The sequence below is a fragment of the Rousettus aegyptiacus genome, unplaced genomic scaffold (genome assembly GCF_014176215.1).
Source record: "Rousettus aegyptiacus isolate mRouAeg1 unplaced genomic scaffold, mRouAeg1.p scaffold_m13_p_4, whole genome shotgun sequence".
Lineage (NCBI taxonomy): Eukaryota > Metazoa > Chordata > Mammalia > Chiroptera > Pteropodidae > Rousettus > Rousettus aegyptiacus.
The window spans coordinates 151267060-151294027 of NW_023416307.1; the positions used below are offsets into that span (position 1 = coordinate 151267060).

The 26968-nt window shown below is 56.4% G+C and overlaps 3 protein-coding genes across 11 annotated transcripts in view; 2 read left to right on the plus strand and 1 right to left on the minus strand.

The window, feature by feature from the left end:
* Positions 1 to 7076, plus strand: part of NKTR (natural killer cell triggering receptor) — a 43711-nt gene extending 36635 nt beyond the window's left edge. For 8 of the 9 annotated variants that reach the window (XM_036219890.1, XM_016163308.2, XM_016163312.2 and 5 more), the window contains 4 exons: positions 1588 to 1683; positions 2251 to 2307; positions 2813 to 2917; positions 4482 to 7076. In XM_036219890.1, the coding sequence (XP_036075783.1) occupies positions 1588 to 1683; positions 2251 to 2307; positions 2813 to 2917; positions 4482 to 4569 (346 nt within the window). In that variant the 3' untranslated portion in view covers positions 4570 to 7076. The remainder of the gene's footprint in view (positions 1 to 1587; positions 1684 to 2250; positions 2308 to 2812; positions 2918 to 4481) is intronic. The other variant, XM_016163313.2, reaches the window with a different exon arrangement.
* A 221-nt stretch (positions 7077 to 7297) lies between these two features.
* Positions 7298 to 12386, minus strand: LOC118601742. Its single transcript, XM_036219676.1, has 2 exons — positions 10780 to 12386; positions 7298 to 10609 (listed from the first exon to the last, which is right to left on the minus strand). Exons 1-2 carry the CDS (start codon positions 11203 to 11205, stop codon positions 10409 to 10411), a joined length of 627 nt encoding a protein of 208 aa, XP_036075569.1. The 5' UTR covers positions 11206 to 12386; the 3' UTR covers positions 7298 to 10408.
* A 95-nt stretch (positions 12387 to 12481) lies between these two features.
* Positions 12482 to 24989, plus strand: ZBTB47 (zinc finger and BTB domain containing 47). The gene is made up of 6 exons (XM_016163342.2): positions 12482 to 12698; positions 16224 to 17759; positions 19433 to 19580; positions 20717 to 20832; positions 21360 to 21504; positions 21674 to 24989. The coding sequence occupies exons 1-6, from the start codon at positions 12696 to 12698 to the stop codon at positions 22033 to 22035; spliced, it is 2310 nt and encodes a 769-aa protein (XP_016018828.2). The 5' UTR covers positions 12482 to 12695; the 3' UTR covers positions 22036 to 24989.
* The last annotated feature ends 1979 nt before the right edge of the window (positions 24990 to 26968 follow it).

The window sequence follows — 26968 nt, forward strand, 5'->3', positions numbered from 1 at the left end:
ACAACTGTCTCCCGTTTATTTACTCCTCAGTTGCTTGCAGTCTGTCTTCTGTGCCTTCCCTCCCCCATCTCACTGAACTGACCGAGGTTCTCAGGTACTTCCGAGTGGCCAGTGCCCAGGGCATGTTTTCAGTCCTCACCTCTGGAAGCCCTCTGCTAACTCCCCTCATCCCTCCCGGACCGTTCCATGCTTGTGTTGTGGGCTCCTCTTCCTCCCGCCCGGACTCCCAATAGGCCCAGCCCAGAGAGCTGGTGAGTCCTGGCCATTTCTCCCCAGCGTCATATCCCTAGGTGCAGTGACCTGTTGAGCTCCGCCAGCCACCTGTCTGCTCAGCAGGTACCTTACCAGTTACGCTGTCAGAGCTCTGAGCTGTTGGTGATGCTGGCCGCTCTCATTTAGTAGTACCTTCCCCCACTAGTTTTGGAATGGGTGGTACTTCATTTTATAAATGAGGACAGTGAGGCATAGAAGGGCTACGGCATTTGCTTTACGCTATGCAGCTAAGGGTGAGGCCCAAGATAGCTGAACTCTGCCTCCCGGTTTTGGTTCCTGGCCTGGGCTTTACTTCCCGACGAGGCTGTGAACTCATTGACGTCTGGGAGCACCTCGCAGGATATCTTGGTCTGTCCTGTCCAGTCTAGAGACTGCTGATCTGGAGACTGTTTTCCTACTCATCTTTTAGTCACCTCACAGGGTCTGCCTTATAATCGTTTGTTGAATAGATGACTAGCATCCTACCAGGACATTATGTGTTCACAACCGAATAAAACCTGTGAAGCTATCACGTACATAGCCTACACGTAGGGTTATTGTGCTGCTCCTGAATGACAGCTACACCGTAGAGGGAGGGGGGCAGGGGGCAGAGTGAATGCAGAGGGGCAGAATTGCATTGCTTAAGTTTTTGTTTCTTTTATTAAATATTAAGTAGATATAAAAATAAGACAAACGATTAAGGCATAAAAATAATTTAAAGTGTCATCTGGCTTCAAAAATAGAGCTTTGACGCACCTGATGTAGCCCCACCCAGGATCACCCTTTCTCTCGTCTCTTCTAGACTTGAACTTTATTCTGAACTTTTGTTACAATTTTGTTTTTCTTTACAGTTTTACCACGATGTTCCTATCCCTATGCAGCGTTGCTTTTCATGTTTTTGTACAAAATCCTTTCATTTATATAGATGTTCTACATTTGCCTTTGTCACTCAACATCATGTTCCAAGGAGATAGCTCTGTTAATATACGTAGCTCTAGTTCATTCACTTCCTACTTTAGACTATTTCAGTATATTTCTTTGCATTAATTTTTTTTAACCCATGCTGCTGTTAATGGAGATATGGATTATTTCCTCTTGGCATTACATATAGAGCTGCTGTCAGCATCCCGGTAGCAGCCTTTTCTGGCTTTCATTTCATTCTGTTCAGTTTAAACCCTCACTAGCTGTCACTGTCACACCCACTCTGAGGAGTTCGTGAGAGACCTTTCCGAAGACCTGTCCTCTTGCTGTGTTTTCCCCTTCCTGCCCTACAAGTAATTAATTTTAACAGCATGGTGAGTGAAAATAACTACAGTTTTCCACACTTAATTGTAGATCAAGAAGCTACTCTAGGAGTCGGAGCAGAGGATGGTACAGCAGAGGCCGCACAAGAAGCCGGAGCAGCTCCGACCGGAGCTACAGGAGTCCCAGGTGAGCTCGCGGACCCCGCCCTGTGCGTGCTCTGCTCTCCGGGGCCGGCACGGGCAAAGTGGGCCCTCCGCCTCCTCCCCACCCCCGACCCATCTTCCTTAGCCGACGTTCCCGTCTGCAGTCACCTCTCAACTCGGGTTAGGGTTTGGGGTAGGACAGTGGTTAAAAGGGGACCAGAGGAAGAAGTGGGCGGGGAGCGACCCCGGGTTTCTAGTTCTCCCAACTTCTTTGCACCCTCGTTTGCCTCTCAAGTATTTCCAGTGCTGCAGCTTCGTTTTATTTATAAGTTTCCTACCTGGGCAGGCCTTTCTTCCCCCCCATTCAGGTGGAGCCTTCCCAGTGACTTTCTTCAGGTGCGTTTTATAGAAGAGTAGCATAAAACGTAATCTTTTTTATGAAATCCAACATGCTTTTAAAAAAACCAATATACTTTTGATACAAAAACGAAATAAATATAGCTGCTGGATTTCATTGTGTTTTCTCCTTGATGGGCAAATAAATGTCTAGATTTTTGATGTAGCCTGTCCTGATCCACAAGATGATGATCCCTCATGTGATTAATACTAGGACGTCCAGCAGGAGCAGATCCCGGAGCAGCTCGTATGATGTCCACAGTCGGTCCAGGTATGAGCAAGGGGCGGGTAACCACCTGCGGGGCAGGATTGAAAGGCCTTGTTATACGAAACCCTCTAGTCCCTTTAAAAGGAAGTGTGTTTTATTGAGAAACTTAAACACTTATTTGTCTCATGAAATCACACTCTTTTTAAGTGAGGTCTTCTTGACAGTTTTTTTTCTGTTGGCCCATTGTATTCTTGTGTCAAAAGTGATAACTGATGTCAAATTGTAATGGTAGGTATTTATTGACTGATATCCGCCAGATTCCATCAAACTAACTCAGTGTTAATTTTGTGATATTTTTCAATGCAGAAAAGAATTAACATTTTTCTGTTTAATACGGTAAGTCCTGTTTGGGACAATTTTTAAATGTTTCCAATACTTGTTATGCAAATGTGTCCTCATACTGTCACACAGTGCCCATGTTCGAAGAGAACACTCTTAAGCACCTAAAAAGAAATGGGAATGTGAGTGTTTGAATGGGAAAATGTAGTGTTTGTTGTTGCTGTTAAAGCAGGTCCTACACTTACGATAGCTACTACAGCAGGAGTCGGAGTCGAAGCAGAAGCCAGAGGAGTGACAGTTACCACCGAGGCAGAAGTTACACCAGGCGGTCCAGGTGGGTCTCTGACCGTCAGAGCACTGCCGGCTCCTTTGGGCACTTGGTTTGTGAGGGGACAGACTTCAAGAAGAGAAAGCGCAGTCTGCTCAGGACAGGAACTTTCTCTTCTTGAATTTCAGCAATGCACAGGCAGCCACTAAATGTGCCCTTTGTATTAAGAGTTGCCGGGCAGTGTTTATTGGTGATTGTTAATGTTTGAATCTAAAATGGATTTTTAAGTATTCACATATCCTTGGACAGACATTTCTCTTGGAAGGAGTAAAAAGAGAAGGCCACCCAAGCCACGGTCCGCTTCTTTAGATAGGGCTCATTGCTAGAAAGAGCAAAGCCATTTTATCAATTTTTTAAATTAATAAAATGTCATAATTATTTGCTTCAGCAGCAGGATTGAGATTTATATCTAGTCAATTATTTAGTAAAAATGTGTTTTTTATATATTATATATTTATGTTTTTATGTAACACATTTTGGCTAGTACTGCAAAAGATTTTACGGTGACTTTTTGTAATATCCCTTTTCTGGCGGCTCCTGGTCTTCCCCTCCTTCTGCGTCCTCTGCAGCTATAGCCAGTGATCCTTGTAGAGTATCTGTGTGGTCTGGGCCCTCCTTTGTTTGAAACTCTGCGTGGGCTCCGCACTGCCCTCGGGCCAGGCCAGCTCCTTAGCTTCGTGCACAAGGCCTCTCCGCTTCCCAGCTCCTTCCTGGACTGCTTTAGTGTGCTGGAACCTTGGCTTTTATCTAGGGACACCCACACCATTGTCTCCCCTCCTGCCTCTTGAAATGGCCACCTCCCTCCCACCTACCCTCCGGGTCTCCACTACCGCTGGGAAGCCCTCCCTGACTGCCAGCCCTGAGAGATGCTGCCTCCACCCCTGCCCACCTTATCTGTCCTGCCCACTATTCTGTACTATCCTTGAGCCCAGGGAATTGTGCTTGCTTGAGGGGTGTGTGCGTGTGTGTGTGTGTTTGTTTCTAGTGTCTAGTAAAGTGACTGGCTCTCAGCGAACATTTTTCAAAATAACCGAATGGTGGACATAACCCTGTCCTTGGACTCACTCTCCCTATATCCTGTCCACAGCCCACCCCACCCTCACCCCTCTTGGACTGCCATTTGATGTCCATCTCTCTCTCTCTCTCTCTCCCTCTTCCGAGATCAGACATCGGGCTTGTTCAGGGTGGCATGGCCGTATACCATTGATGTCCATATCTTTCAGTGAAACACTGATGCCTTTTTCCCTTACTTCCTGTCTTAATTAAATATTGATGTTCATTTTGGGTAACATGGAAAATTATTCTGCTCATTTGCTTGAGTGGATTTCAAGTAATTTCTCAAGATGTGGTGTGGCGTTATTTTTATCTTAACCTTGCTATTATTACTATCGTTAAAACATCTCCGAAAAGCCCACAGTGGTGCCACAGTCAGTACCCCACAGGTCCGCCCACTGTGCTGTGCTTCCTCAGTATCACTTTCAAGCCACTCATATCAAAAAAGAAGCTACTAGAGGAATTCAAGGGTTGACAGCTAAAAGGTGTCTGTGTATTGTCTTATTCTGTTACACAGGAGCTGTAGATCCTATGGCTCTGACAGTGAAAGCGACCGAAGTCACTCTCGTCACCGGAGTCCCAGTGAAAGCAGCAGATATAGTTGAAAATGTACCCCTTTTTTGATATGAATTATATCTTATTTGTAAATATCTGGTAACTTAAAAGTTTAAGAAACTTAATGGCAGTCTGTTGTTCTATTTCAATATTAGAGATGAATTTCAAAAATAGATACTTGTTACTTGTTTACGTGTACGCAGGATTTAAAATACAGATATGTCTCCTAAAAATATTTTTATGCCACGTTTTACAGTAGCCAACTATGGAAGCGAATTTCATTTTCTTAAATCAAGAAACCATGAGATTTAATATAATTTGCAATATTATTTTAGATAGACTATTTCTCTCCATCTCGTGTATTCTTTAGAATACAGATTCTTTTTGCCCAGTTTTCAGGTTTTAGCATATATGCTGCCAAGCATAGAACTGTGAAGGAGAACTGTTAAAGGTGGCCAAATATTTATATACAATTACACAGAGTCTTATACACATGTGCTCTTAAAAACAAACCACCCAGAATTGATAGTGACTGTAGGCCGGGGGTAAGGCAGTGGCTCTGGGGTTTTTAATTCCTTCCTCCTCTGTTGTCTCAGAAGACTGGGAAAGTGGTCATCATACAGCCCCACTGTATTACTTATGGCTGGCAGGTGAGATATGAATTAGCCTTAACTATAAACACCTGCATTGTCTCTAAGGGCCTAATATTTTATGTGCTTTCTAAGTTTAGACTGTAGAAAACAATTCTGTTCCAGTTCATGCTTTGGTGCTTGGTACCTTGTGGTGCCTCTTTAAGCATTGTTTTTCTATACTATACATTATAATCTGGTAAGAGAGAGAAATGAACATTTTTTTTTATTATCCGCTGGCACCAAACATGGATCCTTCTGCGCTGTATTCACTTTGAATATCGGAGAGGTTCTCTCGAGCCACAGGTGTGGGCTGGGAGGTCTCCAGGACCAGGCAGGATCAGCATAGGGGCTTGGGTGGCCACTCGGATCTACCACACGTAACTGAAGTGTGCCTCTGGGAGAGTGGATTGAAGAACGGACTTCAAAAGTACCACCAAAACCTAACTGCCACCATCCTGGCCGTTTGTCAGGGCTTCTAAATCTTTCATGTGAGAGAGAGACCACACAGTAGCCGAACAGTTCTAAGCGCCAGTACATCTCTCCTGTTTCTGCTGTGATCCACACGGGCTCCGTGAAGCCCTGCAGGACATGAGTACCCCCAAGACAGCAGACAGGGAGAGGGGGGTGTGGCACTGCGTAAATGTCACGTCTTTCACAGTTCTGGGTGGTTCCTCCAAAAATGATATGACCTGTCAAAACTGGTGTGATCTTTTTTTTTTTACTCTAGTTGGAGTTTTTTCCCCAAGTGTACTTAATCACCTTAGTGCCAGTTTAATCCAGTGACACAGAAGAAATTCATATTGGCTGTTTGACGTCGAGCTCTGTGCCATCCTTCCCCAGGCCTTGCCTGGTGTACTTGGAAGTGGGGAAGAGCCCTCTTGGAGGGATCTGACAACCCTTGGTGGATGGAGGAATGACCTTGGATGTATTTAAACCATTACCCACAAAAGGTTCATTCAGAGGGTTTAAGTGGTCAGTTTGCCAACTTGATAGCCGAGAGTACATTAAAAACGAATTAAGTCAAACATGTGCTTGCTAGTGAATACAAAACGATAGTGATTCATGTGAAGGGTTTTCAGAAGTCACCTGCAATGGACACTGTTGCTTCTCTATCACTCAGTGGAAGAACTGCATTCAGAACCCAAACCAAAACTGCCAAATATAATGATGTTAAGAAAAGTTACCCTTGGGCAGTGTATTAGTTTTCTATTGCTTTGTAAATAATTACCCCAAATTTAGCAGCTTAAGACAACACCCATTTCTTAGCTCACGGTTCTGTAGCTCATGAGTCCAGCACCGGATGGCTGGGTTCTCTGCTCAGGGTCTCACAAGGCTGAAATCGAGGGTCAGCAGGGCAGCATTCCTTCCTGGAGGCTCTGGGGAAGAGCCTGCTCCGAGCCCACGCAGGTGGCCGGCAGCACACGGTGCCCGCCGGGGCCTTCGGCTCCTTAGGGTGGCCGGCAGCGTGCCTTCTTGGGCACTCCCCTCCATCTCCAAACCAGCGGTCACCCAGCAAGTCCTCCCATGCTTCATTCAGATCTCTGCCTGCCTCCTCTGATTAGGTCAGGCCCACTGAGACAGTCTCCCTGTTTTAAGGTCGGCTGTGTCACAGAACATAACATCGTCGCAGAGCGCTGCCATGTTCCCAGGTTCCCGAGCCAGGCATGGAATGAGGGCAGTGGAGGGCGGGCGTTTTAAAGTTCTGCTGCCACAGGCACGAACTTTGCCCATTGCAGCTGCGGGTGGAATTTTATGCTGAAGAGGTGTGGGCCCGAAAAACCTCATTTTCTCCATGGAAAAGAACAGCCCTGGGCTGCAGCATTCAACTTGTGTGTTTACTGAATGAACTACAGAGATAGCTTTTCTTCCTGAGGGGATTGTTCTGTATTTTAAATTATTTTTTAATAAAACTGAATTATGCTGTGTATTGTGCTTCTTAATAGAAAATGCATCATTGGACTGGTTTTGTAACATCCTGTTTACTGCAAATGAAACATGACATAGCTGGTATTGTTTAAAAACTAGAAAATACTTTTGTACATATCGGCAATGTCTAATTTGTATACACTTCATTCAAATTCCCCTAACACTTGAAAGGGGGACCTCGTAGAAATTAAAATATATACTTAGTCTAAGTCTGAGTCTGTGCATGTTTCATCTTTCTTTACTCATCCATCATTCAAACAGCCTTTCTGAAATGGAAAAGGAGACACTGAGTCTCTCATCTAGTTGGTATTAGTGGCCCGAGGAGGAGCTAGAGAGCTTCAGACAGACGTTCACCCACCCAGAGAAGCGCTGATGGAAATCTGCACGATCCAGATTTCTTCCAGGCTCTGCTGTTGTCATCCAGCTGTGGCCTGCAGGCTGGCGTCCTCACGGAGGAAGGCGTGTGTCCCGTTCCATCTGCGAGTTGCCTAGGGACCACACATTTACCTGCTAACCCACCTACAGCCACTACACGTCCCTCCTAACATTGGTTCACGAGATGGGCATGTGGCACTCACTCCTGGAGGAAGCATTCATGGCAATGTTTTTAGCATCCATAGGAGAATTTGCAAGGCAAATACAATGAACTGTTTTCTCATGAAAATTCAGAGGAATTTGTATTTGCCTAGTGAATACAACATGCCCTCACAGTAAGACAGAGGTTCAATTTGCAAAGTTTAGTAACCAGTAGACTCCCAAGTCAGGCAATTCCTTGAAAGCAGTCCAATCAATGCATTGCTTTAAAAGTGAAGGAAAGTCACAGGTTTGCTGCGGGGAAGTCCCCAAGTGAGCTTCCTTTGGGGTCTTGTGTTTTAGTGAGCTCGAGTCTTCTCTCCTGGTGAGTATCAGCTGTGCCGCACTGGGGGGAAATGTGTCAAGGGCTTTGGTCTTCACTGCTGTTCCGAATTAGCTGGGCATCGAATAGGGAGGGAAGAGAATTCAAGGAAGATGCCCCCTCACAAGCGACTATGAGTGCTGGCCGGAAATCACTGGAAGGGAAAGGAGACCCCACCCAGTGTAGAGTGAGATGAGTGAGAAGCCCTGCGCATTAGTCTGGGTGACCAGGTGAGCCTGGAAGAGCCTGGGCTCAAGTGGCTGGTTTTGAGAAGAGCATCAACTGCTGTTGCCCTTAGTGAGAGCTGAGAGCCTTAGTCCCCTTAGAAACTCGTGATGGAAGGAGCTGGGAAGCGTGCCTGGAGGATTCCTGCTTGGCAGGGAGAAGGTCTCAGATGCTGAAAGGCGGCAGCCTCTCAAGCATGCACAGGTGTCGGGGAGAGGAGCTGGGTGCCCTGAAAGGCACTGCCTGCTTGCCTCAGAACAGAATGAGCAGCTCCAGTTCGTGCCTGATGAGGGAGAGGCATGAAGGGGCAGGCGGCTTCACGGTCTGTTTACTTTAAAGGTTTCAGTAGAAGTAGAGCCCGTGCTCCCTTGCAGAAAGATTGGGTGGGGGCTGTGCCAAGCTCGGGGCCAAGCACTTCTGCCTCTTGGAGAACTCGCACCCACCATTTGCCACTATAGCCCATCAAGATCCAGCTCCCCGGACTGAGCCAGTTTCACAGCCAGCAGGACCCAGGAGGGGTGCGTCTCTTCAGGGTAAAAAAAGGAGTGACTCAAGGCCTGGGGGGCAGATACCCGCATTCTGCTTCTGGAGGCCTGCCCCTGGGCCTCTGGTTGCTTATCTGTAATTCAAGGCTAACGGTCCTTAGATTGTTCATCTCTCAGCTCCTAAGTCCGGAAAGAGGTTGCATATGACCAGCACAACCAGACATGAGAACTAAGGGTGCTCACCCCTTCCCACATCAGGCTGGGGATGAGTCAGCTTCCCAGGCAGCCCATGGGGGTACGGGGTTGGGCTGGCACTTCAGCCTCAGGTCACCCAGGGCCTCCTGCAACTAAAATCTACCACCAAGCCAGATTCCCAGAGAAAGGCTGAGAAAGGATCCCGTTGGCTTTCATGCCTCTGGCCCGATTTGATTTTATTTGGAAGAAATAAAGGACCTCTATGAGCAACTGTTCCGTGGCACAGTCCTTAAGGGTTTGGGGCCACAGCCAGACTACCTGGGTTCAAGTTCTGCTCTTCCACTTCCTAAAATTAACTTTAGAGAAATTGCTTGGCCTTTATAATGCAGCTCATCTGAAGAACTGGGATACTAAGATCTCCTCCCTCCTACAACTGTTAAGGATTAAAGTTGAGAAGCCAGCACACATCAAAGCAGTTAAGGGATGCTGGCCTCTGGGTTTGCCTCCAGGAGGAGGGGAGGAGTCCCAAGGGTTTCCGGTGGAGGCTCAGGCTCAATCACAAATGAGAGGCCTGGGGCCCTTGAACCAGTAGGGTGGGAGAGGATCCTGGATGCTGCTAGAGAGGCCTCAAATCCCAAGGCCATGACGTTTGTGCTTTGGGAGGGAACCGGGCAACCTGCTGGTTTGAATTAGGCCCCCACCCCACCAGCAGCTGTAGCCAATTAGTGCCGAGCTCAGTGGAGGCAGAACAGACATGAACAACCTCCCCGCGCCAAGTCCACACCCAGAGGTCTATGCCCCTCCACCCTGCAGGGCCCTGGGTCAGCACCTAGTAGGGGGCTTGAATTTTCCTGCCACTCCACCGCCCCACTGCTGTGTTGTCACCCTGGCAATGGCCACTCTGCTCTCCATCCTTCTCCCATCTCAGCTAAAGTAGCACGCCCCTCGGGAAGGCTGAGCCCCTCGCGCCACCCCCCACCCCCAACACCCCTGGCCTGGGCTGGTCTTTCCAAGTTCAGCAGGGGCAAGTCTGGATTCCCCAACCAAGCCTGGGTCAGCTAAGTTGAGTCTGTCTGTTCTTGCTCCCTGACATGGAAGAGAAATCTGGGGCTAGATGCTTAGGGAAGTTATGAGAAAACCTGTGAGCTAGTCTTCAGGCAGGGGCATGGCTGCAGACCCTGCCAGCACCCAGCCCCAAGCGTCTGAAGGATCCCTCGAGCTCCGCCCTGGTGTCCACAAACTCCTGGCTTTCAACCGAGCCTCTGGTCTAGGATTCACCCTCCTCAGTAACCTAGCCCCACCCTACCCCCTCCGGACAGCCTGCCTGGACCAAGCATGAGGTGAAGGTTCCGTGAGAGAGCAGTTCTGCCTATCTCCATTCAAATGGGCACTCCCAGTGGGCAAGAATCTGGACTTCGCTGCATTGAATCCCTCTAGATCTTTGCAGATGCTCATCTGCCTCCTGCAGGCTCTTTGTTTGCCTGAAGCGCCCTTCCTCTCTCCTCTGCTCTAGTTGATGTTCACTCCACTTTCAGATCTGAGCAGCCCCAATAGAGCCCACCAGACCGGGCTCTTCAAACAGCCCGTTCCTGCCAGTTCTAGTGTGATCCAAGTGCCAAAGGCCTCTCACAGAGTTCAGGCTCTGCGTGGGGCTCCCCCAAGAGATGGGTGGTAGGCCAGACAAGCAAGAGGGAAATGGCTGGGGTCTTCGTGGAGACTGAGATTCCCATTCCTTTTTCACTCAACCTCCAGTCCTTCCTTTGGCTTGACTGGTACAGTCAAGGCCAATCCCAAAGGGGCCAGCCAGTCCTACGTTGGGAAGACAACTCTCCTCCAGCCTCCCCTTTCCCTGGCTTCTGACGCTAGTGCCTGGCTGTGTGATCTGTCCTGCTCCGGGCCTTATCCAACCAGAGAGTATACAGTCCCCCCCCTTGCCACCTCCCAGGCTGGTACAGGGATCACCGAGTCGGATGAGGAAGTGGGCTGGGAGGAAGAGACAGAGGCAGCCCTGAGCTGACTGGCGAGTGAGGCGCGTAGGCCGCTCTGGCCTGGCCTCAGCCCGAGACCTCTGGGAGCTGAGCCAGCTGTGTACGAACCCACCGTGGCCACAGAAGTGCAGATGTCTGCAGTGGCTGCCTCTGGGGGCATGTCCCTCTCTGTGCCCCTTCCTCTCTTCCCACCTCCTTTCCCACCGGGGGCTCTCCTCTCCCTCCATCTGGCTTTGTGCATTCTTCCCCTTCCTCCTGGCACTCTTTGGTCACCGCTGTCTTCACCCCCGAGGTGTTTTTTTTGCTGTCTCCAGCATGTCTTGTCATGAGGGTCTCCCATCCTCACCTCAGGGGAGGCCTTTGCAATCTCATAGGACAGACCGACAGATTACAGGATGGTGCCGGCCTGAGATCTTAGCCTCTGCTCCATTCTCTCCTGGCACCCAGACCCAGCCACTCTGAACAGGCCTCGGAGTCCCTGTCCACTCATGAGTAAGGTGGCATCGCCAAGGGATGCTGCTACAGCTGGGCATGGGCTGTGTGGAAGCGTTTTAGTGCCTGTGTGTGGGGAGGGATGGGGTACTGTGCCATCCTGCCAGGATGGAGTCAGGGGGGCAGCAGTCAGCTCGGGGTGAAGTGGGGGTGATGACATGGCTACAGGCGAGGCCCACAGGGGCCCCCTCTCCACAGTGGTGGCCCAGCACCCTGTGGTCCTCACCCTGCTGCCTGCCCAGCCTGGCAGCGTTCCTTTGTAGCCTCCTGCCAGCACAGCCAGCCCCCTGCCCCCACTGGCGTCCATGCCAGAGCAGCATTCCGCAGGCCTGGCTGCATCTCCCCAACAGAGACTGAGCTGGGAGGCTACTGAGCAGCGGTCAGTCACTCGGCGGGGGGCACAGTGGAGCCCCTGCGTCTGGCCCCCCTCCTCTTCTCTTAATCCTTTCTTGGTCCTGGGCCAGTCACCTTAAAGGATTTGCTCACTGTAGCTGCGGTCTGGGTTCTTGTATCTCCTGCCTCGTAAGGACCTGTGCAGCCAGAGGCGGCCACCAGGTAGGTGTGGGTTGACCAGAACCAAGTCCTGGAAGCACAGAGCAAGATGAGCGCTGGGCTGCCCTGGGGCGGAAGTGAGGGGCCCTGCAGGTTGGGGAGCCCAGACTCACCTGCGGGTCAGAGCAGCCCAGGTGGGCTTGGTGAGTGCAGCTAGGGTGCCGGTTTGGTTCCTCAGCATGGGGTCGCTCGGGGGAGCAGGTGGAAGCCTTTCCAGCATCTGGTTGGGGCACGGGAGCGCCCCGCGTCCCCATCTCGGGCCGCCTCCTATCTGACCCCGCCTCTGTGCCGCAGCTGGAGGGCACCCAGGTTAGACTCTGGGACCAACTTCCCAGCGGGGAAAGGGGGCTCAGGGAGGGAGAGTGAGTCCGGGGACCATCCGCTAGGATGGGAGCAGCAGGACCTGGCTACCGGCTCCGGCGGCCTGAGGCAGAGCGGGCTGCTCCGGGACGGCGCGCACCACGCGTGTCCGCGCCCCGCGCCGGCACATTGGGCGGCCTGGCCCTTTAAGCGTCCAGACGGCGGCCCCAGCTGACGCGCGGGCTCCAATCGGCGCCCCGCGCCCCCCGCCCGCCGCGCCCGAGGCTCTGGGGCCGCAGCTGCTCGGCGGCTGGACTCGCCGCGGCCCTGCGCCTCCGCCCGCCCGGCCGCGCCCCCGGGGGCCATGGTCGCGGGGCCCTGCGCGGGGGCGGCCCCCAGCGCGGCGCTTCATGGAGCGGCCCCGGCCCGGCCGCCGGGGGCAGCGCGATCCCGCGGGGCCCTGTGAGCCCCCAGCGCCTCGGCACCATGGTACGCAAGGCCCTGCCTGTCCCCCTGCTTATCCGCCCACCTGCCCGCTCTGCCCTCCTGAGCGCACGGCCCGCCGACTCGGGGTGGAGGGGCTGGAGGGATCTTTCCCTTCGCCGGGTCCCCCTGACCCTTTTCTCTTCGTCTCCGCGCGCGCCTGGAATGCGTCGCTCCGCTGGGGCCCTCGCGGCGGGGAGGGGGTTAAATTCCTGGGGTGGGGGCCTGGACGCGAGTGGCTGAGGTCTTGCTGGGCACCGGCAGAGGGGGGCGCTGCCCTGAGCCTGTATGGCACCGCCCTCGGACTGGGTGATGGGAGGGGGAAGGGGGAGGTCGGATTCCCGCCTGGGCCTTGGGCCACGTGGGCGCTGGAGACGCCCTGCCTGGGGATTCGGGGCTCCCGGGCCAAGCCGGGTGTGTGTAGGGAGACACCCACAGCTTAGGTCTGAACTCCTGTGTGACCTTGGGCCAGTCCCCCGCCCTCTCTGGTCCTGTTTCTCCGGGGAAGAAGAGGGGCATCAGCGCAGAAGAGACTGGCATAGACACCCCCTCCCTAAAAGGAGGAGCCTGGGAGTCATGAGCCTCTGCCCCTTGCTCAAACTGGGCCCACCCACTGCTGCCTGGCAGTGGAAGGGTTGGTGTGGGGGTGGAGGTTGCAGATGGATGTCCAGGTTTCATCCTGGGGCCTCCAGGGAGGTCCTGTGGCAGGGTAGGGAGCCAGTGGCTTCCTGGCCATGAGGCAAGGTATCCATCCCTCAGGTGTAGAAGTTCTGAACCAGCTGAGCAGCCTGGGCAGGTGTCCCTGGCACCTGGCCTTCCCCTAGCCTAGCTTGTGGGGAGGCTTTGAGGACATGAAACCCCCTGGCAACAGGAGTGCTTGACGACTGCCTCCGTCCTGCATCTTAGCCAGGCTGGCCTGCCCTGGACTTGGGGGTAGGGTGTGTGGTTGCAGCTGGTACAGCCAGATGGGGAGGGGCATCTGCAGCTTCAGGAAACTGGCACATCTGGCTGGGGGGGGGGTGGTGGGCACAGCTGGTGGGCCCTGCGTGGAAGGTGCTGGGCTAGGGGCAGCTGTGCCCTGCTGCAGGGCTGCCAGTTATAGACTCAGGCAGCATCCGTCCGCCTTCTCAAAGAAGCCCAGTCACAGTTCTTGGCCCCTCAAGAGCCAAGGAGGGTGCTGGCTTAGCGGGGGGTACCGCCTTGTGAATGGAGTCTTTGGGGGCACCCCTCTCCTCCAGGCTAACTCCATTTCCCCTGCTGAAGACAGAGGGCCCTGGCCAGGCCTCACCTGGGCCCAGGGCCTGGACCTGCACACGGGAAGGTTCGGCACTGCCCTTTCCCCATGGAGGGCATTTTGTGAACGTGGAGCAAGGTGGACTGTGGCCCAGTGGCCTGGGGTTGGTGCCCCGCCCCCAACAGACCTAGCTCTGAAAAGCCCTTGTCCACGCCACATTCTCTGCCACAGTCTGGCCCCTGGAGGCCCTAAGGAACCCCTGTTACCACCCAAGTTGCACCCTGACCCCTCCCTGGCCTGCAGGTGGCAGCAGTTCTGGGGGTGGGGGGAGGTTGGGGATGAGAATCTAAGAAAGCACAGCTGGTCCCCTGGCTGGGAGGGTCCCCAGAGGCCTCTTTCTGCTTTTTAAGTCATTAAAGACCAAGAAATCTACGTGTCCAGCCTAGCAGGGAAGGGTAGCCTTAGCAGAGCTGGGAGGCCAGGGACTCTACCAGTGCTCACTGTGGGACCCTCCCATTCCGAGCCTCGGTTTCCCCATCTTTGCCATAGGGGTTGGTCCCAGAAGATGAATCAGACTGAGTCAGGGGAGGGAGGTGGGAGGAGCTTGGCACCATAACCCAGTTAGATTGATCAGTCCTGGACCCGCCAGCAGCCTTGAGACAAGGGCAGATGGGTGGCTTCTCAGTTGGGGGGCAGGAGGTGTGGTGGGAGAACTTGAAGATGGTGTCCATGGCCAAGAGCCTGGCCACACTGGGATCTGAGAGGGTGTGGGGTGGGTGCTCAGTGTATATGGTGGGGCCAAGAGCAGGTCTGGGAGCAGGGCCCATCCTGAGGCCCAGGGCAGATTCTCATTCAGGTGACTGAGAATTTGAGACTAGAAACCCCTGCCCCCACATCCTCCTGCCCAGTTCAGACCCACCCAGTGCTGCCCCACCAGTGGAAGGACTGGCATGGGGGTTAGGGGTGGGCCATGGATAGATGAGACTGAGGTTTCATCCCAGGGCCTCCATGGAGATGCTTGGGGGAGGGAAGCTGATGGCTTTGTGGCAATGGGGCAAGGTCCTCAAATGTAGGATGCTTTGATCCAGCTGGACAGGGTCTGAGGAGGGCTAGAACCTGGAATCTGTGGGGTTGTTAGGCAGGCAGGGAGTCGACAGATATTAATTGAGCATGTGCTATGTACGCGCTATGTGCTGGACCCATGCAAAGGACTGGGCAGTCTGCTGCCTGTACTGCCCACCTTTTAGGGAAGCCTCTGTGGTGGAGCCAGGACAGATTAAGCTGGTCCCTATTGTGGGCAAGTCACAAGAGCTGGATGTGGCCCACGGGCCTGATAATCCAACCTATCAGACTTCAAAGGCTCCCCTGAAGTGGCAGAGGGCCCAGATGGTGTGGCCTCCAAGGTGGGGTCATCTCAGAGCCTCTGGGCTTGGACCATACCTGACCTGGGGTCTGGGGAAAGAGTCTGGGGCAGGCCTTCTGTGTCCTACTCCCACAGAACCCCTGAGAGAGGGGGAGATGCTGGTGGCCAGGCTTTAGGCCATGCACCATGCATGACCTGGTCCAAGCTCTGGCCGAGTAATGAGGTGGTGGCTGGATCTCACCAGCCTCCTCTAGCAGGGTGGCAGGACCTGGTGGGGAGAAGTCACAGGCCCTGGATTGCATCACAGAAGTTTCTGCCTCTGCATCTCTCAGGCCCAGGCCTTGAGGCCCACTGCTGTTGAGGTAAGGGGTTCCCTCACGTGCTGCCCCCAGGAGTACGGTAACCAGAGGCCAGGTAGTGAGTGAGCCTGACTTTCCTTCTCCAGGTGTTGGGTTGGGCAGGCTTGGTTTTATTTGTGTGAGTGACGGTCAGGGAGAGAATCTGAGGGGCTCAGGAAATGCTGAAGGAATGCCTGTGTTTCTGCTGGGGTGACCACCTTGTCATGGTTTGCCCACGATGGCCCTGGTTTTAGCACTGAGAGTTCCACATCCCCGGAAACCCCTAGGTCCATGGCCCAGCTGGACAGCTGGTCACCCTAGTCCCTTTTCCTCTCTTCCCTTTCCCTTCCCTGGATGATTTCCTGCTTCACAGTGGAAGGGCTGGAGGCCCAGAGAAGTTAACTGCTCTTTGGCCTTGGAAGGTCATGACTGGAGTTTGAGGGGCAGCTGCCTTGGTCTTGAATCCCCGTTCCCCCTCGTCCTTGCTTGACCTTCGGCTCCTTTTCTGTAACATGGAGCCAGGAGTGATGGGTGGGCAGCCTCGGGGATGGCGGGCCCCGCCGGCCTTGACCTGACCCGTGCCCTCTGCCCCGCAGTTGCTGGTCGAGAAGACGACCGACTCACCGGCGGCCGAGTTCTCGCTGGTGGAGGACGTGGCGCTGCACTTCGCCTGCTTGATGGGCCGTCTGAACGAGCAGCGTCTCTTCCAGCCTGACCTGTGCGACGTGGACCTGGTGCTGGTGCCACAGCGCAGCGTCTTCCCAGCGCACAAGGGCGTGCTGGCCGCCTACAGCCAGTTCTTCCACTCGCTCTTCACCCAGAACAAGCAGCTGCAGCGGGTGGAGCTGTCCCTGGAGGCGCTGGCTCCCGGCGGCCTGCAGCAGATACTCAACTTCATCTACACGTCCAAGCTGCTGGTCAACGCGGCCAACGTCCACGAGGTGCTCAGCGCCGCCTCATTGCTGCAGATGGCCGACATCGCCGCGTCCTGCCAGGAGCTGCTGGACGCCCGCTCCCTTGGGCCCCCGGGCCCCGCCAGCACCGTGGCCCTGGCCCAGCCAGCTGCCAGCTGCACCCCAGCTGCGCCACCCTACTACTGTGACATCAAGCAGGAGGCTGACGCCCCGGGCCTGCCCAAGATCTACGCTCGTGAGGGCCCTGACCCCTACTCCGTGCGTGTGGAGGACGGGGCAGGGACTGCAGGGGGCACCGTGCCTGCCGCCCTTGGGCCAGCTCAGCCCTTCTTCAAGGAGGAGAAGGAGGGCGGTGTGGAGGAGGCTGGCGGGCCCCCGGCCGGCCTGTGCAAGCTGGAGGGCGGGGAGGAGCTGGAGGAAGAGCTCGGGGGTTCTGGCACCTACAGCCGCCGGGAGCAGTCGCAGATCATCGTGGAGGTGAACCTCAACAACCAGACGCTGCACGTGTCCACGGGGCCCGAGGGCAAGCCGGGCACTGCCACCGGCCCGGCCACCATGGTGCTGGCCCGGGAGGATGGGCTGCAGAGACACTCGGGGGACGAGGACGGGGACGGGGAGGAGGAGGAGGAGGAAGAGGAGGAGGAGGAGGGTGGGGGCAGTGGGGGCGATGAGGACGAGGAGGAGGAGGAAGGGGGCAGTCAGGGGGAAGAGGAGGACGAGGAGGAGGACGGCCACAGCGAGCAGGAGGAGGATGAGGAGGACGACGAGGAGGGACACAGCGAGCAGGACCAGGAGAGCTCGGAGGAGGACGAGGAGGAGGAGCGGCCGGCGGGGCGCAGGGGCAGCCGGGAGGATCCCCCGCCCCTCGGGCGCATGGCTACTCGGTCCCGCGAGAGCGCCCGCCGCCGGGCCGCCCCTGAGCCCGAGGAGCCCGGGCAGCGTGGCGGGAAGCGGCCGAAGCCCCCGCCGGGAGTGGCCCCGGCAGCGGCCCGGGGGGCCCAGACCACGGATGGGCTGGGGGCCAAGGTGAAGCTGGAGGAGAAGCAGCACCACCCATGCCAGAAGTGCCCGCGCGTCTTCAACAACCGCTGGTACCTGGAGAAGCACATGAACGTGACCCACAGCCGCATGCAGATCTGCGACCAGTGTGGCAAGCGCTTCCTGCTGGAGAGTGAGCTGCTTCTGCACCGGCAGACGGATTGTGAGCGCAACATCCAGGTGGGCTTCATGGGGGGTGGATGCGAGTGGGCGGGCCAGGAGCCCAGCTGAGGCCAGTCTGGGCCCTGGGCACCTGGGGTCCTGCAGCCTGCATTGCCGGAACAATCTGGGGAGACCAGACTTAGCCCCTCCGACACACACACACACACACGGTGGGACCAGCCCAGGCCCGGCGTAGGCCAAGAGGGTGGGGCCCAGGTTGGTAAGCGTGTCAAGGAGAGCTTCCTGGAGGAGGCGGGTAGCACAGCCTTTGACACGTGGAAAGATCCTGTATGCGTATAGGGTTGGGACAAACAGTACCCTTGGCCGGAGGGGCAAGGGATCATGGACTTGGGAGGCTCAGAGGAGACAGTCGACTGAGCACATGAAGCTGGGGAACAGCCAGCTCCGAGGAGGGATGAGTCAGTGTTTTAGCAAATCCTTACAGCTGCCAGAAGGCCATCAGGGCCACGGCGCGGTTTTCAGCTTCTACAGGGCACAAAAGCACAGATGAAGGGAAGACGGGTTTGCCCAGAAGGGGGCGCCATTTCCCACTTGCTACAAAGATCTGTGTAGAGCATCTGACAGCTGGGCAGGAAGAAGGAAGCCCTTGCATTCAGTTCTTTGGAGGCACCACCTGGCCTAGGCCTGGGGAAGAGGGACTGGATGAGAAATTTGGGAAGAGCAGGGGCTGCTGGGGCCAAGCGGAGAAGCCGGGCTGGCTGCCAGGCCCTGGGCCAGCCTGATTCTCTGCCAGCCCGGCCTCTCAGTATGGGCAGGCAGCACAGGGCCAGCCGGGCTGGTTTCAACTTTCTGGCTGGGAGGTGTGGAGGTGGAGGTAGCAGGTAGGTGGATGCTAATTGCCTGAACTAATTGCTAATTGCAGTGCCCTGTGGAGAAAGTGTTACCTAGGGGTCACCTGGTCTCCTGCCCTACCCTGTGTAACTGTTCTCACATGCCTGCCTGCCGGGCTGCCCTTTGACATGCCCTCCACCTGCCACACACCCGAGCCACCCTCCTGAAGGGGAAAGACACTTGTTCCCCTTCTGACGTGGGCAACCTGACCCAGTCTCTGCCGGCACCCTGGCCTCGCCTTCAGGCCTCTGGGGGTGTCCTGCAGGGATGGGCAGGACAAGGGTCCAAGGAAAGAGGAGAAGAAAAGCGTGGCCCCAAGAGTCCCACTGCCCGGTGGGATCTAGTACTGCCTGCAGTTCCCTCCCCCCCACGCCAGCCCTTTGGGACCTATCTCCTCGGGGATCTCCCCGGTGTCGGCATGGGTCCCAGCAGGGAGAGGCAGCAGAGGTAATTCCCCGACCCTCTGGACTTGTCTTCTGAGGGGCTTCTTCACACCCGCTGTGGCCCTCTGTCAGTTATGTGGCCCCTCTCTGTAGAGAGACGCCTTGTCGGAGTGAGCACAGAGGAGGGGCTTCCTAGAAGAGGTGACGCCTGGCCCTCGTTAGCTCAAGGATGAAGCAGGGCCTAGGCTGCAGCTCTGGGTGGCAGGCAAGCAGATGTTTGGGGGGCCCCCTCCCCATCTGCCAGAATGTCAGAGCTGGCTGGGCCTTGGACATCAAGGGCCCTCTCTCCAACACAAGTCTGGTGAGGAAACTGAGGCCCAGAGAGAGGCAGCAACTTGCACTTGGTCATGTAGTCCTGACTCAGGACCCAGGGCCTAAGGTCCTCTCCCCCCACAGTGTGTGACATGTGGCAAAGCTTTTAAGAAGCTCTGGTCCCTCCACGAGCACAATAAGATTGTACACGGCTACGCGGAGAAGAAGTTCTCATGTGAGATCTGCGAGAAGAAGTTCTACACCATGGCCCACGTGCGCAAGCACATGGTCGGTAAGTCCGCGCCGGTGAGCGATGGAGCCTGAGGACAGAGCTGGGCCACCCCGGGGTGCGCCGGGAAGGACTTCACATTCAAGCGCAGTGTGAAGGCGTGAGGGGGCCCCTCCCAGTGGGGAAGCCTGGGGAGGCTGGTCGCAGTGGTGGGTGTGGAGGGCATAGGCCCTGGGGCCACGGCTGCCCGCCATGTTCAGCTGGGCAGGTTGCACGTTGCACAAGGGCTCCTGGACAAGGTGGCAGGTGGGGACCAGAATCCAGCTGGCGCAAGTCCTGTCTCAGTTTGAGGACAGCTGTGCCTCGGATTTTTTCTCACCTTTGGGCTCTTGCAGGGCTCAGGCTTCTCTGAGTACAACCCTTTCCCCCAGGGTCACACCCGGACACAATAAAGAGGCCCAGGTGTGTGCTGGGCCATACCTCTGCCTTGGGCATGGCTGTCCGGTTGTCCTTTCCCTCCAGGTGGGCCTAGCTGAGAGTCTGGTGTCTGCGGCCCTCCCTTCCTTGCCTGTTCAGGGGCCGGGGCTCGAGAGACAGGCAGGCAAGGTGGGCCTGACTCCCTTTCTCCAGGAGACAGCTCTGGGGGCCTCCAGCATGAACTGACTGGGAGCTGGGACCCTGGGGTGTGAGTCTTGGCCAGGAGATAGTGGGTGACCCAGGATCGATGGTCCTTCGTGGGCTCAGGTTCCCCAGCCCTGAGCTCTGCGGGAACCTCGTCTCCAGCTGCTTCCTCCTAGATCGTCCACCTCCCCTATCTGTGTCGTTCCCTGTACAGCCCAGCCACTGCTGAGGCACAGCAACTCCTAGTCTTTATAGAAGAGGACGCTGAAGCCCACAGAGGCTGTGCAGGAAGCCTGGGGCTGGGCCAGGATTTGAGCTGAGGCCAGTCCCATTGGGATCTTTTCATCTTTCCCCAAAGCTTGGGGATAAGGTGTCCTTGGCTGTTGCCCTTGGCCAGAGGGTAAAGAACCACAAGGGCTTCTGTGCTTCTGACCAGACTTCAGAGCAGACAGAGACTTAGCCCAGGGAGGGGTCCTGCCTGGAAGACAGCCCCAGGTCCTGAGACAGAGGCTGTGAGGCAGGCCCCAGGACAGGTGGGGTCCCCCAGAGCTGTGACGGCCATGGTGCCCGCCCCGTAGCCCACACCAAGGACATGCCCTTCACCTGCGAGACCTGTGGGAAGTCCTTCAAACGCAGCATGTCTCTCAAGGTGCACTCGCTGCAGCATTCCGGGGAGAAGCCCTTCCGATGCGAGGTGAGTTCCCTCCTCCCGCTGCCCCTGGGGGCTGCCCAAGCAGGGGTTAGGGGCAGGGGATGGAGGAGTGGAGTATAGTATTCAGAGAGGGGCCCACCCTCTGTCATCTGCGGCCCTTGCCTCCCCTTTATCCTTACCCAGTTGCCCACCAGCCTGCTCCCCACCACCCCACCCTTAACCCAAGCCACCCACATTCTGCCTGGGCTGGAACCCCGGGCAGGCTTTGTGGAGATGGGGAAAGGAGCATCTCAGGCAGGGATGAGAGGTGGAGCTGCAGGTAGGGATACAGGGGCTTTGCTCAAGAATGGGATGGAAGGCTTCGGCTTTAAGCATGAGGTCCCCCCCCAACTCTGCAGCCTGTCTCCACTTTTGGCCCCATTCCCATCTGGGCCCTGTGTGCCCCTGGCCTCCTCACCTCTGCCTTACCCCACCCGGCCCCTCTCCACGTGTGTCTTGGGCAAAGGCTTCCCTCCCCCCAAAGGCGGCCTCTGCCCTGGCCAGGGCCTCACCCCTCACCCCACCCTCAGAACTGCAACGAGCGTTTCCAGTACAAGTACCAGCTGCGGTCACACATGAGCATCCACATCGGGCACAAGCAGTTCATGTGCCAGTGGTGTGGCAAGGACTTCAACATGAAGCAGTACTTCGACGAGCACATGAAGACGCACACCGGTACGGCTGCCCCCACCTCCCTGTGTCCGTGCGGCTGGTACAGCGCGGGCCGGGGTGGGGGGGGCCAGGGCCGAGCCCCGCGGTGGTTCCACGGGCACAGGGCGGCTGGCCCCGGGGCCGGGGTGCGGCAGCCCCACAGTGACACCCTGTCGCCCACCTCCAACCCCAGGCGAGAAGCCGTACATCTGTGAGATCTGCGGGAAGAGCTTCACCAGCCGGCCCAACATGAAGCGGCACCGGCGCACCCACACGGGCGAGAAGCCGTACCCCTGCGACGTCTGCGGCCAGCGCTTCCGCTTCTCCAACATGCTCAAGGCCCACAAGGAGAAGTGCTTCCGCGTCAGCCACCCCCTGGCCAGCGACGGCCCCCCGTCCGCCCCCGGCCTGCCCCCCGCCCAGCCTCAGGCTCCTGTGCTGCCCCTGCTCCCGGGGCTGCCCCAGACCCTGCCGCCCCCGCCGCACCTGCCGCCCCCGCCTCCACTCTTCCCCACCACTGCCGCCAGCAGCGGGAGGATGACCGCCAACAACTAACCCCCACGTGCACACGCAGGACCTGAGGCCCGGGGCCCACTGCGGGAGCGGCCCCGCTGCCCTCCCCTCCTGGTGGGAGGGTGGCCACACCCACCCAGAGGTGGCTGGACATGCCTTGCCTGAGGCCCCTGCTGGGGGTGCAGTCTGGGGGCCCCCAGAGCTGGTTGAGGACATCTTACTCCCAAGTGCTCCCCTCTTAATGACTCCTTGAAGCCTTTGCTTTTTTTTTTTTTTTTTGGAAGTGAAGGAAAAAGAAAGGAAACTATTTGCGGCAGCCCCCTCCAGGCGAGGGGGCTGCTGGAGGCAGCAGGTGCAGTGGAAGGTGGGGGCCTGCAGAGCAGGGGCAACTGGTCACTGCTGCGGCCTGAGCCCCAGGGCTTGTCCAGGCCGAGCCTGGGCGGGTCCTAGCAGCTCAGTCCGGCCTCTCCTGTGTTCCCTAGCTTGCCCCCTTGTCCGGGGGGGTTTGGGGAGAAGCTGGGATGCCAGCCTCCCTTGGAGGAGTCGTGGATCCAGTCCGACAGCTGTGGGCACCAAGGCAGGGGCGCGAGACTGAACGCCCATGAACGTGTTCGGTGGGGAGTGACGAGCTGCGAAGACTGCAGACCCCGCTCCGCGCCGCGGGGAGTCGGGCAGGCAGGGGCTGGACCCCAGACATTTGCCTTCCCACCCATAACCTTGCCAGCAGGCACAGGGATCCCCAGCCTGGGCCTCGGTGTGCTGTGGGCAGGCCCTGGGTGGGCAGACAGGCGGGCTCCCGAAACACCAGCTCCTAAGGGCTACAGTCAAAGAGCCCCTGCAAATGGGTGGACCGCAGGAGCAGGGCCCTAAGCAGGCGGCTTGGGCAGATGTTTTAAGGGTTCCAGGTGCTACCAGTGGGGCAGGGCCAGGGCTGCTGTCCGCAGAGCACCCCGCCCTTCACCGGCCCTGGCCATGTCTCCCACGCTAGCGGAGACGTGTATGTCTGTGTCTGTCTCTGCCCCTCCGAAGGCAGTGCCAGGCCTCATCCTCTCCCCAGACCCCGCCACCACCTGCCGCCGGCTGGTGTCCAGCATCCTCGTCCCTCCTGGGCCTCCGCACTGGCAGCGGGGTGCCTGTGGCACTGTCAGTGAGGAGCCTGCATGTTCAGGCCCCAGGGGCCGGGGCGGGATCCTGGGGAAGCCCCAGCCTGTGCCCAGTGCTTGCCCCCAGGAGGCCGGCACTGCTAGGACACCCTTCTTTGTTGTCATTTAACATCTTTATTCCTGCCTTTACAATGGGGAGGAAGGTTCCATAAGCTACATGTTTCCTAGTTAAGCTCTTTCCTATTGTGTTTATATGGTTTTGTTTGTTATACTCTTTGCACCTTAAAACCCCCATGACGACCCCCACACCACCACCTTCCCAGCATGTCTGGAGCGGGAAGAGGCCTGAGCCCAAGGGGTCAGTGGGGGGACTGGGCCCCATCAGCCCAAGGGCTGAGGGGGTCGGAACTCTCTGACCTCCTTGTGAGGCCCATGGCACTGGGGCAGGGGGCTGGGCACATTTTAATCATCAATAAACGAAGCACTTTATTCTGTACAGATGTGGGCAGGCCCGAGGAGCCCGAGTGATTTGAAGGTCTATAATGCAAACCACACAACCTGATCGCTCTCTAGGTGTGGAGGGGGCAGTGCCCTGGCCTGGTTGAGTCTGGGGTGCAGCAGGAGCAGTACAAGCTAGAGCCTACAGATACCCCCTCAGGCCACCTTGCTGTCCTCTGGGGAGAGAAGGCTTCCTGTCTGGCTCCCAGCTCTGTGGCTCCCCATCCCAAGGCTGGGCCTCCCAGGCCTCTGCTTTACTATAGCTCTTTCCCGCTCCCGCACCCCTTATCTCTGGGCTTCCATGATGTCCTCAGGGTACCTCCCCTCCCCGTTTCCCCTCCGCCTTGCTATTTCTAACCTCTGGTCCCAGTGCCTGGCAGCTCTTCAGAGCTGACTCACAGTTTCCCCAAAAAAGTTGATCTCCCCCAATGGTCTGTAGACCAGGCCCTCCATGGGTTACATAATCCCTGTCACTGACACTAGGGACTGGTGGCCTTGTCACTCGCAAGCCCCACTGCAGCCTTAGCAAGCCTGGGGGCGCTGGCCAGGTGGGCCCCTGGTCTATCAGTCCAGACTTTGCCAAGTAGAAGCCGGAAATAGATGTGGGGTGCTGGCGAACCCGCATCCCAGTGCTCGGGCTTCCTGCCCTTATATACCTTCCTTCCTAGGGCAGGGGATGTCAGACAGCAGGCCAGGCCCTGATCAAAAAAATGGTCTTGTGGCTGTGAGTAGGCACAGTCAAGCCCTCTCCTGGGAGGCCCCATCGCAGTGGGACAGGACCCCTGTGTCCCTGGTGCTAAGTACTCTCGTCCCCTTGGGCCGCTGTGGGTGGGAGCTCCCTCCCAGCCAGATTACGAGTGTCTGAAGCAATAATGCAACCTCGGCAGGGCCAGTATGGGTGAGGTTCTCGTTTTACCAGCTTTTCCATTTCCTTTTTGTTTTTAAAACGACAAGCCCCTGGATATTAGAATGAGGGGACTGGAGCATTAGACCCACTTCCCGGGGCTGGTGGTGGTGGTGGTGGAGAGGAGGCTCAGGATCACCACCTCCTGCTGGAGTTCAGCTCAGGGGGCGGTCTCTCTGTCCAGCTGGATTCAGCCCATTTGGCCAGAATCTGGGCCTGTCCCCACCCCAGTTCCCCTTGGGTTCCTTGGTCTTGGGCCAGCTGGGGGTGAGTGCCCAGAGAGATCAGGTGGCCTCAAGCCCCATAACCACAGTTCTGGGAGCTGGGGCTGGGCTCAGTGCCTGCGACACAGTGACCCTCACCGTGATGGCAGAATGGCTGTGCCCAGGCCCCAGGTGTCTGGTCATGTGTGGCCACCCCACGGCCACAGAGTTCGTGGGGGACAGCAGGCACGTGAGTGAGAAGAGGGGAATAAAGTTAGTGCGACTGTTCCTTGGCCCAGCCTTTTCTTTACATGTTGCCTGCCCTGACCTGGCTGGTAAGACGTGGACCAAAGCAAGGGATCCGACAGCTCGGCCCCAGACCACATGGACGTTGAGCCCTGGAGCATCTGCGGACCCTCCCTTACGGGTGTGCTGGACTTTGGGGGACACCCAGAGTCAGGATCAGAGACGAGAGCAGAGATACACCCTCAAACTGGTGCTGAGTCTCGGGCGGAATGTAGAGGGGCTTTAAAGAGGAGCGGTCCTGGGGTTACTGAGTCGAGGCCCCAAAGGCAGTGTCACAGTGTGGTTTTCCATGAGCCCTGGGGGTGTAGCCAAGGGAGCCTCCCTCCTGTTCACGCGCTCAACTCTGGGGTGCTGTGGTGAGCAGTAAGAACTCATCCGCCCTTGGCAGGCAGGGGCAGTCTGAAGGAACCAGCTATCAAGATGCTGACGTAGTGCCCGGAAGGACACAAGCTCAGACGGGAGACAGGTAGTGGCCTCTGCGGAGGGAACATGCGGCTCTCACAGGTCACACATGGGGCACTGGCTCTGTGCAGGGTGGAATGCTAGGCCCTGGGGACACACGATGAATGAGGCCCCTGTGTGTGTGGCATTTAGTTCTGGTTACAGGGGAAGGGGTTTCTGTGGGGCGGGGGACAGGAGGCTGGTGGGCGGGTTCATTAACCAGCCAGAGAAGACGCCCAGGTTCCCTGGATGTGGACGTTGCCTTCCCACATAGCCCCACTTCCTTGACTGAAAGGAACGGGCTCACTCAGGTCGCCCCGAGTAAAAGGCCAGCTGACAGACGCAAGGGCCTGGCTGCTCCCCGGTCTCTTGTGGGGACTCTGCTTTTCTCCGTTCCTGCTCTCTTCCCTCCTGCTGCCCATCATTCACGTGGTACCTCACTCCACACCCTTTTCCTGCAGCCACACTCCACCTCCAGCTTTTTCTCAAAGTACAGTTGACCCTGGGACAACGTGGGGATTGGGGGCGCCAAACCCCACGTGGTGGAAAACCCGTATGTAAATTCGAATCCCCCAAAACTTAACTAATAGCCTGCTGTCGATTAGAAGCCTTACCACTAACATAGTCGATGGACGCATATTTTTAAATATGTATTATATCCTGTGTTCTTACATTAAAATAAGCAAGAAAAAGGAAAATGTTACAAAAATCATAAAGAAGAGAAAATACATTCATAGTACATGTTTATTGAAAATAAATCCGCGTACAAGTGGACCCATGCAGGTCACACCTGCATTTTTCAAGGGGCAACTGTATTTACAAGTTCACTCTCCAGAGAGTCTTGGGCATGCATCACACGAGGCTGGGAGGCAGAGGCCGCTGGGCAGCTGCAGGCCATGGGGGGCGGGCACCGTGGCTGGCATCTCTGGAGCACTCACTCTCCCCAGTTTTGCTCTTTGAGACTCGACAGCTCACTAACAGCTCATGACCTGGAGTGCAGGCCAGGGCGGGGCTGCCCTGCTGAAGATGGACTTTCTTTCCTGCTCAGGCACAGTCGGAGTCAGGGAGATGAGAACATGATGCTCCCCTGGCTTAGCAGTGCCCTCGGACCTACCCCCTGATTATGCGGCTTTCTAGAGCCATGAGGTAAGTCAGGAGAGGTTACGTTCTGCTGCAGTAACAAACCATCTCCAAGCCTCAGTGGCTCAACACCAGTGACTCAGAGGGAAGCTCTAGGGCAGCCGTTCTCCATGCGACGGCTCAGAATGCCAGGCCGCTTTGACCTTCGGGCATCTCCGTATTGACAAAGGTCCTTATTGGCCACAGCTCATGCTGGGAAGGCTTGGTAGCCACCCTTCACCCCACAACCTTCTGAGGTGGCTGAGGACCTAAGGAAATGGAGGCTCAGAGAGATAATGTAATTGGTGCATGGGCAGAAAGTGTTGAAATTAGGATTCAAACTCAGGTCTGATTCCAAAGCCAACGAAGGTCCCCACGTTTGACTCCTCTGGGTCCCCTCC

Excerpts from the sequence above, each read along its gene's own strand:
- LOC118601742 (XM_036219676.1), bottom strand. The coding sequence starts at position 11,205 with ATGGGAGACCCTCATGACAAGACATGCTGGAGACAGCAAAAAAAACAC. Across the intron at positions 10,610-10,779 it reads CTGTATACTCTCTGGTTGGA|GAATGGGAATCTCAGTCTCC; the intron begins TAAGGCCCGGAG and ends TGAGTGAAAAAG.
- ZBTB47 (XM_016163342.2), top strand. Across the intron at positions 17,760-19,432 it reads ATTGTGAGCGCAACATCCAG|TGTGTGACATGTGGCAAAGC; the intron begins GTGGGCTTCATG and ends CTCCCCCCACAG. Across the intron at positions 20,833-21,359 it reads AGAAGCCCTTCCGATGCGAG|AACTGCAACGAGCGTTTCCA; the intron begins GTGAGTTCCCTC and ends CCCCACCCTCAG.